General features: G+C 36.5%; 1 protein-coding gene across 13 annotated transcripts in view; it reads right to left on the bottom strand.

The window, feature by feature from the left end:
* The window catches only part of LOC132912253 (histone-lysine N-methyltransferase 2C-like), a 28,456-nt gene that overhangs the window by 13,490 nt on the left and 2,184 nt on the right, over positions 1-12,782 (bottom strand). For 3 of the 13 annotated variants that reach the window (XM_060969524.1, XM_060969529.1, XM_060969528.1), the window contains exons 4-25: positions 12,575-12,748; positions 12,276-12,500; positions 11,942-12,185; positions 11,727-11,844; positions 10,668-11,593; positions 8,842-10,582; positions 8,602-8,763; positions 8,390-8,519; positions 8,094-8,308; positions 7,865-7,989; positions 6,932-7,174; positions 4,890-5,025; positions 4,703-4,806; positions 3,951-4,629; positions 3,689-3,868; positions 3,381-3,593; positions 3,020-3,304; positions 2,381-2,926; positions 2,103-2,278; positions 1,408-1,560; positions 292-661; positions 16-203 (exon numbers count right to left, since the gene is read on the bottom strand). In XM_060969524.1, coding sequence (XP_060825507.1) covers positions 16-203; positions 292-661; positions 1,408-1,560; positions 2,103-2,278; positions 2,381-2,926; positions 3,020-3,304; positions 3,381-3,593; positions 3,689-3,868; positions 3,951-4,629; positions 4,703-4,806; positions 4,890-5,025; positions 6,932-7,174; positions 7,865-7,989; positions 8,094-8,308; positions 8,390-8,519; positions 8,602-8,763; positions 8,842-10,582; positions 10,668-11,593; positions 11,727-11,844; positions 11,942-12,185; positions 12,276-12,500; positions 12,575-12,748 — 7,333 coding nt within the window. Of the gene's footprint in view, positions 1-15; positions 204-291; positions 662-1,407; positions 1,561-2,102; positions 2,279-2,380; positions 2,927-3,019; positions 3,305-3,380; positions 3,594-3,688; positions 3,869-3,950; positions 4,630-4,702; positions 4,807-4,889; positions 5,026-6,415; positions 7,175-7,864; positions 7,990-8,093; positions 8,309-8,389; positions 8,520-8,601; positions 8,764-8,841; positions 10,583-10,667; positions 11,594-11,726; positions 11,845-11,941; positions 12,186-12,275; positions 12,501-12,574; positions 12,749-12,782 lie in introns of all 13 variants that reach the window. The other 10 variants (XM_060969523.1, XM_060969522.1, XM_060969533.1 and 7 more) reach the window with 8 other exon arrangements.

Below are 12,782 nucleotides of genomic sequence, written 5' to 3'. Positions count from 1 at the left end.
ACATTCTATCCTTACTTTTCGTATTTTACGCAGCTTTTGTACCTCAGTTTCGTAATACTTCAACTGCTGTAACAACACTTGATGCTGATGGTTTAGCCATTGCTCGTACTGCAGTTGTATTTGACGGTCCTGTTCGTTCACGATATTTTCCGGTGGTGTAGGTGGAGCAGGAATTTGAGAGATATTAAACGTGGCAACCCTCGCTATAACAAATAAAAGTCTTACAATTTTATTCAACATTATAACATTATTTAAATAGTACACTTCACAAAAAGTATTCATGATACTAACGTTCCGGTGGAGTCTGTGTTGCAATCGGTTGTCTAGGGACCTGTGCTGCTACTTTCGTTGCATCCGGTACTGCTTGTTGCCAACTGGTACCTGGAGCGGATGATGGGCTTGATGTACAAGGTGGCCTAATTACAGGAACTCCTCCAGGTACTGATGTAATTCCTTGTGGAGGAGAAGCAAGGGGTGCAGAACCCAAAACATCTGCTTTAAATTGTTCTAACTCACTGTCACTTAGAAGTGGTCCTCCAGGAGTTGTATTGTCGCTTTGCTGCTGCTGCTGCTGTTGCTGCTGCTGTTGTTGCTTTTCTTGTTCTCGTTTCTCTTGCTCCAACAACTCCTCCAACAATAATGGTTGTTCCTGTGAACACCACTACTGACAGCTTATCGAATCTCCAGCTAGTCAATGGGTTATTATAGAACTATGTATGTGGCTCAATGAATTAAAACAGTGATATATAATTAGATACTAAATTCGTATGTCATATAATATTATGTAGTGAGTAATTACATATTGAAACAAGGCACACTGATCATCCCAATAAATAAAAAAAAAAAAAAAAAAAAAAATACGAACATGCGAAATTTTACTCCTACAACAATTATTAACATAAATATTATTTAGACAAACTTATGGTATAAGAATATAAACATAAAATTATAATTATCATAAAGCAAAATAATATACATAATCTGATGAAGCCTAGTGTCTTTTTATTCAAAACATACATGCACACAAAAAGATGCAACATATTTTATTAACAGTATATATTATATGTAAGAATTATTGTATAAAATCTATAATCCTTTTAATCACTATTTTATAATCAGATATAAATTTCTATCTTCATAAAAATTTTACTTGTAGGGTGATGTAAACTTATACATATGTTACTATTTTCAATACAATACACACAGAACAAATTTTGGTGATACTAATATATTCTTTTCTCTGATTAAATTTATTAAATAATTTTTAATAAGAACAATGTATAAGGTAGGAAATAAAAATGGTGCAGAAATACTAAAAATAATCTAGAGGGTAGAATCTTTGAATTTTGATATCATTGCAGGTGATACATTGTGCTTAATGCTGAAAAGTCCCCAAGTCTTGCTCACCTGCAGAAGCAAGGGTCTTCGGTGAGGGTGAGGTGTCATTGCGGGCGTACCAGTATGTACCACAGGGGCCATTGGTGGACCCGCCACCGGTACTGAATGCCCTATATGGACTGGGGGCCGCGTCATACCCCGCCCACCTGGGCACAGCCCCATCTAGACATGCACCAACACCAATGCATTGCAAACACCCAGGCGATAACACCATTTTACCACAGCCAATACTTTTATATTAAATAAATTACTTGCCTACGTCCTACGTTCATAACAAATTCGAGACCTCCTGCTCTCACTCGTTATATTCAAAAAAACTCGATACTTCATATTACACAATTACATTAAAATTCAAAATGCTACAAAATTACAATTATTTGACATTGAAAATACAACATCCGCGCGTATACGTCAACAAATGTTTCGTAATGGATGTATCGTGTATAGAAATCTAGAGATAGAATAGAATTTATATGTAAGAAACTAAGATTGTTATATTTAATTTTCATTAGGAAAGTAAAGAACGATTTTAATAATACGTGTTATGTTTTTCATGAAGCGATCATTGCTTATCAAATTGCGAGATATTTAGTATTCTCGTGGTTAGAAGAAAGTGTTATTAGATATAATTGCATAAAAAATACTCAAGATTAAAGCGATGCAAAAACATCAGAACATCGAGAAGACGTGTAAAATGTACAAACCTGTATGGGTCCGGGATAAGGGGGCGGTGGTCCAGGATACGGAGGTGGAGGTGGCGGCGGCGGTGGTGCAAGGGGCATACGTGGGCCGATCATATGATTTACAGCAACTACCCTGTTGGTAACATTTGGTACAGCTACTCTCATCCCAGCTACAACACGCTGTTGTTGTTGAGGTACTGCAATAATAAAATTTAATTAGAACCAATATTTTTAAAGTAACTTTTTACAAATTTTGTACCATTACGCAATCATGTGAATATATTTCAAGAATCGCTTACCTTGGATATGTGTTTGTGGTATTCTCTGAGGATGTCCAGGAAATGTGGACGGATAACTGACCGTAACGGTGTTAGTTGATGTAACAACGCCAACTGCTCCATCAGGCGAAAGCAAGCGAGTTCCTGGAGGCATAGGTCTGCCCATTGCCGCAGCTTGCTGCACGTGCTGATGCATTTGTTGTTGTACAACAACAGCTTGAGCATGTGATTGAGGCATAATCGTGGACGGTTGCTGTGGTGTTTGTGATGTTGCGGTAATAGGTGTTACTGTTTGTGCTTGTGTTGGAGCATTAGACGTTTCTGTCGGCGTTTGAACAGTAGCTGTCGTACACGTGTCACTTATGTCAGTGTGCACCGCACTCGTTGCGCCTAATTCCGTCGATTTTCGCTCCTCGTCCTTAATCTCTTTCTTTTGTTTTTCGTCCTTCGTCTCTACCTCAACAGGTTCTAAATCTAAATCAAGTATATTTGTTTTCTCACCACCGGTTATGTTGCCTAATTCGGGATCTGCGTATTCCAAAATATTAAAATCTGCTCCCATTTCAGCTGTAATGAAATAGAAAATTCAAGTTTATACTTATACTTTGTGTTACACAATTAATGACAATACATGAATTATAGTCTAAATATTTTTCTTACCAAGCAGTTCATCATCATCATCGCCTAGGTCTCCTAATATTGCACTCACGCCCTCGACCTCAACCATCGGTGCTCCCTCTTGTTCTAATTTTTCAAGCTCTGCAGTGACGTTGTCAGGAATTTCTGATGGTTCAGAAGGACTAACAGTAGTTTCACTAACTGTTGCTGGTATCAGAGGTGCTCTTATACCAACTCCTTGCTGACCTAACATTCTAATTCCCTGATTTAGATTATCCTGGGATGTTCGTACTATCCGTTGCGTTATATTTTGCCCTTGATTGGGATCTGTAAATATGATATTTATTATAAAAAATAATAATACATATAAGAATAATATGTATAATATAGGATGTACATTTACCTGGAAATCTTTGTTGTTGTAAAACGTCATAAGGTTCTGTAATAGTATTTCTTGCAGCTGGCATTCGTGTTTGCAAAGCTTGGTTTCCTTGAAAATGTTGTTGAGTTATAGTTGCAGCTACTTGTGGTCTTTGCAGAATCATTCTAGTTCGTGGATCTATATTCTGTATCCTGGCATCTATATTTCCCGCTACAGGATGTCTTGTATTTATTCCTAAATACATGTTAAATATTATCAATAAAATAAGACATATAGAATATATTTCATAGCCATATTATAGTAACAAGATAAAAAATGCAGAATGTTACCAATTTGATTTCTTATCAAAACATTTGATTGGATGGGCATCCTAGGTCTAACAATACCAGGTGGTAGAGGATGCCTGAAAGTGCCTTCGCCAGTATTATTTGTCGCTTGAGAATGTTGTGGAAGTTGTACATGACCTGCATCAAATTGTTGTTGATTGTTTTCTGTATTACTTTGACCATCTAGAAATCAATATAAATATACATATAACTGATGTTTTAATAAAAAAGAAATACTTTTTTTAACTTCTACTATATAACATACCTTGATTCCATGTAGTGCTCACAGGCTCTATTTTTTTATTAAACTGTTGTCTTTGCAACAGATCTCGTAATTGCCTGTTTACTTCTGGTTGTTGATTGAACACTTCAGGCTGTTGCGAATCTTGTCGAGGTTCTGGTCTTGGTGAGGAATAATTTGAAGCGGGAGAAGGAGTGGGAGGCTGGCTACTATAAGGATCAGGTGTACGAGATGGAGCATATACATGAGTAGAAGGACGAGTAGTAGGAGCATTAAACATAGGCCGCGGCGTACCTGGCGGTTGAGAAAAGACATCGCTTCTTGGGGACGTGGAATAGTTTGGTGTGCCACCGATTTGTGACCTAGATGTTTGAGAACCTTGAGAGTAAGCTTCGGTATTGTCAAAACGTTGAAAATGGTCCTGGGATTGTGATGAAGCTGGAGACTGTGGAAAATCGTGAGGAGACTGTGGTGCTTGCGGAGAAAATGGAGAGGGCGGTTGTGTAAAGTTATTTGGCATCCCTGGTCTAACCACAGTTCCAACTGGACGTGTCATGGTTGTACAGGGTTGATTAGGTAAACGTGGCATACCCTGATGAGGGCTTTGAGGTGCTAAACCTCGTGTAACTTTTACGGGAGGAGTCGCAAACGTATTACGTGAACCAGGGGACTGTGTAGCTAGTGGTCCCATATGATTTCCATCCTACAAAATAATTTGTACATATTTATAAAAATTTATTATAATTTTTGTTTGTAACTATAAATTAAAATTATACCTGTGATGTGGAGACTTGTAATTGTGTCGTTAATCCAGTAGTATTGTCAGTATTTATTTGAGTTGTATTATCTTCACTTATTTGTCTATGGACTCTGTTGATAGCTATTGAGAAAATATTTGAAAGTTAAAAGTAAAATCTAATGTTTATTGCAGTATATAAATATATATAAATGAATATTATATACCATGTATACGTTGGTCATGAATAACTTGTTGCTGCATATGTGCTTGCTGTTGACGTAGTGCTTGCAATTGTTTCCACTGACGTTCTTGTTCAGCTTCTCTACTGGAACGATCTCTATTGGAAAGTCTCTCTTGTTCCTGTTAAACACAATTTTGTTAGATCTAAAGAATTAACTATAACAGAAGATCATTATATCCTTACAGTGCTTGTTTTTAACATGTTATAATACGAATTATCTAATAGCTATAACATACTTTTATTTCAAAGATGTTCGATTATTTGATTAATAAAATAATTGAAGAATATAATGATCTGTTTTTCTTTTAAAGCAATATAAAATATACAATAAGGCAAATTGACAATCAGCCAAAGTGTACTTCAAATTTAACATTCAAATAAAGTAATGACATATTACTAAATTAATATAATTAGCAAAATCTTAATATTTCCGTATGTGCAACATAATTATAATAACCAGCCACCATCTAAAATAAATATTATTTAATCAAAAGTTTGTATAAAAAACTCTTCTTTACCACACAGAACACCCATAAACATTTATCTTAGATTAATTTATAGTAGTTTCCATGCACTGCATCACTGAATATAGAAAATTATGTTTTATACTATTAAAGAAAGAAGATTGCTTTTTTTATGCATATCAAATAAAAGAAGGAAAGTATATGCTATATTTATAATAAAAATCATTTACACACGATTGAGAACATAATTAATTATACTTTAAGTATACTGTTAGTGAATAAAAATTTAGATTAGTTATCAAATATCAATAAATAATAATAATTAATTATACAATTATAATATTGTATAAAAACAGTAAGTACAACAGCTTGTACTACTAAAGGTATAAGCGTCTGAAAATGTAAAAAGCAGCAGACGTTAGTAAAACTAATTATAATATTGTTGTACATGGGATATAATATACTACATTGCAACAAATATCTACCAATAACTTGTAATACAATTCATAAAAAGCAATATACTTATATGGATAGATAGGAAGGAAGATATATTTATATACTATATCTGTGGAATAACAAGGAACAGGAAAGAAATAAAAATGTGCTACCAGTTGTCTTCAACATGCCATATACAATGTACCGAGGTATGCAAAATAAAATATTTACAGTACTGCAATCTAGCATAATATATATTCAATAAAAAATTGTATATATAATGAAAAATGTCTGATCAATCAAACTAAATAATACCCAATAAATGTAGTACACCTTGATAGATGCAAAGGCAACAGAAGATTGCATGATTCATTGCATCAAACCAATGTTCTAAAACACTATTTATCATATCAGTACAATACATTAATGGTACAGGGTACTCTAGATTTTGAGTGTTTCAGATCCTTGGTAGGAATAACTAAAGTGTCACTGTTGCATAACACAACAAGAATTCTAATGTCTCTGATCTAAAGACGGATAAAGGACGCTAAATGTCGATCAGACATGTGGCACAAGGCAAGACACTAGAGGCACAGAATAGGTGGCTCACCATAGCCGGGGACTGTACAGGTACAGTGTGAATAATTGCAGTGGGTGGCGGATCGTAGTGCTCCTGGCTGAGGGAAGGAAGGGTGCGCATGATTTCAGATGGGGTGAGCACTCTAATCTGGTGGTCTACCGAGGATAATTGGCGAACAGGACCTACTCCCACCATAACGTTGGTAGTGGGGGATGCCTGAGAAATGCTCAGACTGTTAGCGATAGTACTGGTACTGATCGTAATGTGAGCAGGTGTAGGACGTTGCTGGGATGGTGATGTTTGATGCTGCCCTTCACCGGCGCCCGTGTTGCAGTAAGAAGAAGCAGTTGCTGATGTGCAAGGCGTGGCTGGCGACTGAGCTACTCTAGCCTGGCTACCGGATATCTCTTGGTGCGCCAGGCTGTTAATGGAATTAATAGAATTCACAGAACTGGGCCTGGGTGAAGAAGAAGGGGTTGTGGATGTTGGAGAAGGACTTGGGGAAGTAGATGTTAGCTGCTTCGGCGGTCCCTGCACCGCACACACCTCCGCATGATGATTACTGCTAACTGTTGATACTGTCACTCCTGTTGTCGACACAGTCATTCCATTCTTTTCCTGTGTCTTTTCACTGCCCACTGAGGTCAAAAGCCCAATCTGCCTTTGGTTGGAGGCCATAGCTACTACTGGAGAAACTTGAGCTGATGTCATAGTTGTTACAGGTTTGGTGATGATGGTAGGTGCACTTGTTGCAGTGACTGGGGTGGTGCTTGGTATATCCTTGGATATCTGTCGGTTCAAGGGGTGCCTCGTTCACACACTTACATTATAGTATTCATGGCTTATATATTTCGAAAATACATCATACAAAGGCAATAGTGTAAAATTCAATTCTTCGGAGGATTCTAAGGAACATGAGGGAACGCTATCGGGGAAAAGCTAGATTTAAATCAGTATTCCTAAAGTAACAAAAATGGGCATCTACGCTTCTAATGGAACATGATCTGACTGAAGATATGGATATTGTACGAAAAATGGCGGTTCAAATTTAGAATGTAAGTAAAGAATATGTTTCGACATGTGTATAATTAGGTAATAACATTCATGATGATGACTAACATAGAGGTAAAGCAATCACATATTATATCCAATATAAATGAGTAAGTAGACTTTAATATAGCATATAATAAGTCAAGGAGATACATTATAAGTTAATGTAAATGTTCATGAATCTTTTATATTGCGTTTGGTTATATGTCTATGTTTATACATTAACAGATTCCTTCTTTAAACAGATCATGTAAATGAAACCTCAATAGTTGTAAGTACAGGTATTGGACACAAAGGACAAGCTGTTAGTTTGACCTGTGTGTTAGCACAAGACATCTTTGAAGATGAAAATGGATACGTATCACATAAAGATTCACGCCTTTCTAGCACTTATGTTATCATTACGAGTATCTTAGAAATTACTCCTACCTGTTGAGTTTTTTTCATACGAATTGCGGCTCTATTATCTCGTGCCAGTGTTAGGTACGGAGCTTTTTTATCGTTAGGTAACGCACGCCATTTCTTCAGTATTTGTTTACACCTTTCTGACCAAGCTTAAATAATACAGGTAATACAATTAATATAATCTTTAAATTGAACTTACGTTGGAAATAAAATTATATTAATTCAGAATAACAATAATAAAACGAATATATACCCGGATATTCTGTTTTCCACTCTGGGTGATTAAGATTTGCATAAAGAACAGAAGATATAGTTGCTCCCGAACCTAGAGCTTCATCGGCTTCCATTTTAAGATTACTTCTTTGGTTGTATGAAATTGTAGTATTGCCTGCTGATGAGGCACCCTCATCATCATGATTGACCCATGGACTCGGTGGTTCAGAAAAAGCTGGACTAAATTGTGGGCTACTACATGGAGAAAAATAAAAAGAAATAATTAAAATTTTATTTCATTTCTTAATTTTATTTTATATGTAAGTATCAACGTACTTGCTGTATTCCGAATGATAAGGAGACGGCGGTGGAAAACTCATTGGAGAATTCAAATTAGACTGACCAACAGGAGGCAATGTACCAGGTACTTGAGGTCTTTGAGGTATAGGCATTGTAGTTTGTATACCTAAATTATGTTTGCAATGAAATAGAAAGTATGTATTTTAAATAGTAATTTCTTATTAAAAAGTATGGTTAAATCAATTTACCAGGATGTGGTGAAGGAGATACAAGTGGTGTGGTAGAAGGTGCAGGGTGTGGAGGTTGAGCTTGAACAGGAAAAACTGATGATTCTTGAGATTCTTGAGATTCATCAGTTAAAACTCCTTTGAATATTTCTTCAATATCTTTACTGTCCATGTTAGGTAGCCCTAATAAAGACATAATTAATTTGATTCATGTTATTATGGTAAAATCTTAGAAAAAAAGAAAAAAAAAAAAAAACTTACCTGTATCTCGGACCATTGATTCCAAATTGAAATGTGGACTAAGAATATCAGTCAGTTCATCTTTAGTCGCCCCTGGTGTATCATCTAACTCATCTAACGCTTCGCTAGCTTTAGCTAAGTCTTCATCTGGTTCATTCATTATAGTATTAACAAGATCACTATCAAGTAAGTCACCTGAAATAGGCAAAATGTCACCAAGGGCTTCGGTATCACTACCTTCGTCATCCACGATTTCTTCACGTTTTATGGGTGGTTCTGAAGGTACTTTCTCTTCTTCTTTCTCTTGTTTAGCTTTGACTTGTTCCATTGCTTTTAGTTCATCTTGAGATAACTGAATGGTATCTGCATTCCCGGATACATTTCGTTCGCTATCCGATTCACTGCTGCTTTCCAATTCCTTTTCTTTGGTTGTATCCATAAGATCTTTACCAAAGAACGCCTCTTGCATGTAGAGAGGAAAACATTCAGAAAGTTTTGTCTTTGGTTTTCTTCTCTGTGGTTTTCTGCGTGGTTTGTCATCGTTCACGCCGACCACGGAATCTGATGGTTTTTCTGGATCCCCATCTTCTTCTTTATCCTTGCGAGTACCCCTTATTCTAACAATAAAACCTCCAATGCCTAATTTTTGCAAGTTACGTTGTCGTTTTCGTCTTAAAATTGGTATGCCATTTTCAGTTGTATAAATACTAAAACCTTCTGGTGGTGGTTGATCACCACGTGGTGTCCATACCATGCCTTCTTTGAGTACCTCTGTAGGTTCATCTTTAACATCTGTTAAATCTATTTTTCCTCCATTTTCTTCTAAAGAATTGTCTAAACTCCCACCAGCAACTACAGATTCTATAGTAGCCATTATATCTGCTTCTTTGTCAATTAAGGGATGCATTTTTCTTCTTTTCTTTCTTGTTTGTTGATGTTCTGATGTTAATGATTTTATATGATTCATACCAGCTTCAGATAAATAAACGCCATCAACCAAGTATTGTTGAGGGGAAGGTTTGTACAGTTCAGGACTGCGTGATGCTGGTGGCGGGGAGCGAGGATATTTATTTGGTTGTGGTTTAGGTTGGTTACATAAAAGGTGGGGTGGTGGAACATCTCTTGGACGACAAAGTACACAAATATAGCCTTCCTCTGCACATTTCTCCGCTTCTGCTTCGCTTTTAATCGAGTCACACGCGCAATGTAACCATCTTTCGCACTGAATGCACTGTATTATTAGATCTCCTTCAGTATATGTTTCTTGACATGATATGCAGGCAGTGTGAGACGCACAGGGACCACACTGTGTATAATTTTTCTGCCAGCTACTATTAAATCCTGGATCATTTGAACCACATGTTTGGCAGTGTGCACACCATTTACACTTCCATGTACCATGTGGCACATAATCCAGTGGTGGATCCATGCAATAAATATGATAACTGATATCACAATCATCACATAAAATCAAACGACCTTCGTCGTTTCTTTCACCACAACCTTCACATACTGTACAATCAAGGCACCGCCAACCCTTTTGTAATATTACTTTAGTAACTTTGACATTAGCGCAATAAGGGTGATAACATTGACCACATTGTGCACAAGCAATTAAACACCCCTCTTGGTCAGTACCAATTGCACCACACATTACACAAATATCTTGGGTTAATACAAATTTATCTTTTGCAGAACATAATACGAGTCTATTTTCAATCCCTGGTTCATCCTCTTTTGAAAATGAGTCTGACATTGGTCTCTGAAATAATTGATAGATGATTAAATTAACAATCACATCAATACATTTTTGTAAAAGAGAAAAGAAATAGTGCAAAGAACCATACCTGCAATCCTACACCAGGTACACCAAAGATACCTCTCATTTTTGCTTTGGGCCCTCTTTTCCTCCCAAATTCTGTCATTTTTTGTCGCTTTTGATATCCAAGTTTACCAATTCCTTTCGGGCGGCCAATTATTCCACCTCCGAGTCCTAAGCGCTTCTTCGCAATTTTAGTCGCACAGAATGGTTTTCCTTTTCCAAGACCTATAGAATACAGTGCTTCCTCTGATCCTCCCTGATAATCAAATTCTGACGAATCTCCATCACCATACAGACTTTCTTGTGACGCACTTAAACTCAAATCTCCACCATAATCATCAATATTATCTTTTCTTTTCACAAGTGCCATATTTTTGCAGTGTAGACAAACATATTCATAATCAGGTTTAACGTCTTTACGATGTTGGTGAGTTAATGGATCAGCCTCAGGGTCACAGGTACCATGAACAAATTTTTTACATGCACTACATTGAACCATTTCCCTATATGCGGCAGCTCGATATGCCTTTCTACAAAGAGGACACGAAAAACCTTTGTTCCTTTGTTGGTAACATGAATCACATACAGTGTAATGGGAATGCCACCGTGATGAAAGACCAGCGCCTGGTGTACGTGAACCACAGTCTGTACATACACGGCAGCACTTACACTTCCAACCATATTTAGGTATAGATGTAACAATTGGTCGTAAACAACTAGGATGGTATGCTTTTTCACAACGTTCACACAACATTACTTTTGAAACATCTTCTGGTTGACGACACACTTGACATACTCTGCAAGATACACATTGCCAGCCAGCTCGTACATCAGATAGTAGTGCTAAACCGACACAACTACCATGGTAATGTTGGGTGCAGATGGAACACATTACTAGGTTGGAAACATCTCCCATCCCACAGCAATGCACACAAGTAATGTCACCGTTCACTAAAAAATAGAATATATAAATATGTGCATCTAATATATATAAATATTCTACACAAATACCATACATATTGTACACAAATACCATACATATTGTACACAAGCTGTATCAAAGAAACTACCATATAGCACTTACACAAAAGTGGAACTTGTCCCAAGTGTTGACTACAAAAGAGGGACAAACTCTTTGTATCCTGGAAACAACTTGAAGCTGCAGCACACGGAAAATGAAAATAACGATTGCACGATGCCACCTTTTTAAAAAAAAAGTATGTTATGATCTAATATGGAATTAATTATATTTATATAATGAAAATCTGCAAAAAATTGTAAAAAAGGAGAAACACTGACTTTGCAAGAAATTCCAGCTCCATAACGAGAACAACAAGCGCAACGTCTTGATGAAGCTTGTACTACCGCTGGGCTTAATATTTCTGTTGTTAGTTCTTGAGTGTTGCTTGACCATACTGCACAAGATTGATGAACATAGTAGTGCCCAGTTGACTCAAATAACGTTCCTATTTCCGGTTCTTCCGCATATCCTACTATGGATAATTCTTCCACTGGTTCCGAAAAATTTGTTAGACTAGTATTTCTATAAAAAATAGTTTTTTTTATAAACAACTTAGACAACACTAAAGCAACTTGATAACATATATAATTATTCATTATAATTTTCAGATACCTGCACTTAGCTAGACTCTTTTGCCTACGACAAGTCACAGCACCAGGACCTGCTGTTCTCGGACTTTTGTCTCCAGTAGATATATCAACAAGGTGATCGGTTGTTTCGTCACGATTAGTTGACTTTTCAGGGGTAAAACCTTCAGGACAGGTAAATCTTAACAACTCACCCTGACCTAATTGACTTCTTTCACCCAAATTACATAAAGCGCATACTTTCCCTGGCCTAGAAATTAAAATAATTATTAACTTAGTTTCAGTTAATATAGAAATAAAAACTGAAACATTAAATATTTTTACCATTGTTCTGGAAAGTATGGTGGCTCTTCTGGTGCTGGCATGCATCTCTCAGTGTTAGATGTCTCTCCATCAGGAGTAGCATCTTCACTAAGACGAAGAGGACTTGGGGATTCTGAATGTGTATCATCATCTTTACTTTTAGTACGACGTGGTACACCTCTTGCATATCCAAGACTAAATAAATAAAATAATAAATATAATAACATAA

Source organism: Bombus pascuorum, chromosome 11 (assembly GCF_905332965.1).
Source record: "Bombus pascuorum chromosome 11, iyBomPasc1.1, whole genome shotgun sequence".
NCBI lineage: Eukaryota > Metazoa > Arthropoda > Insecta > Hymenoptera > Apidae > Bombus > Bombus pascuorum.
This window is presented reverse-complemented; position numbering and strand designations above follow the sequence as displayed.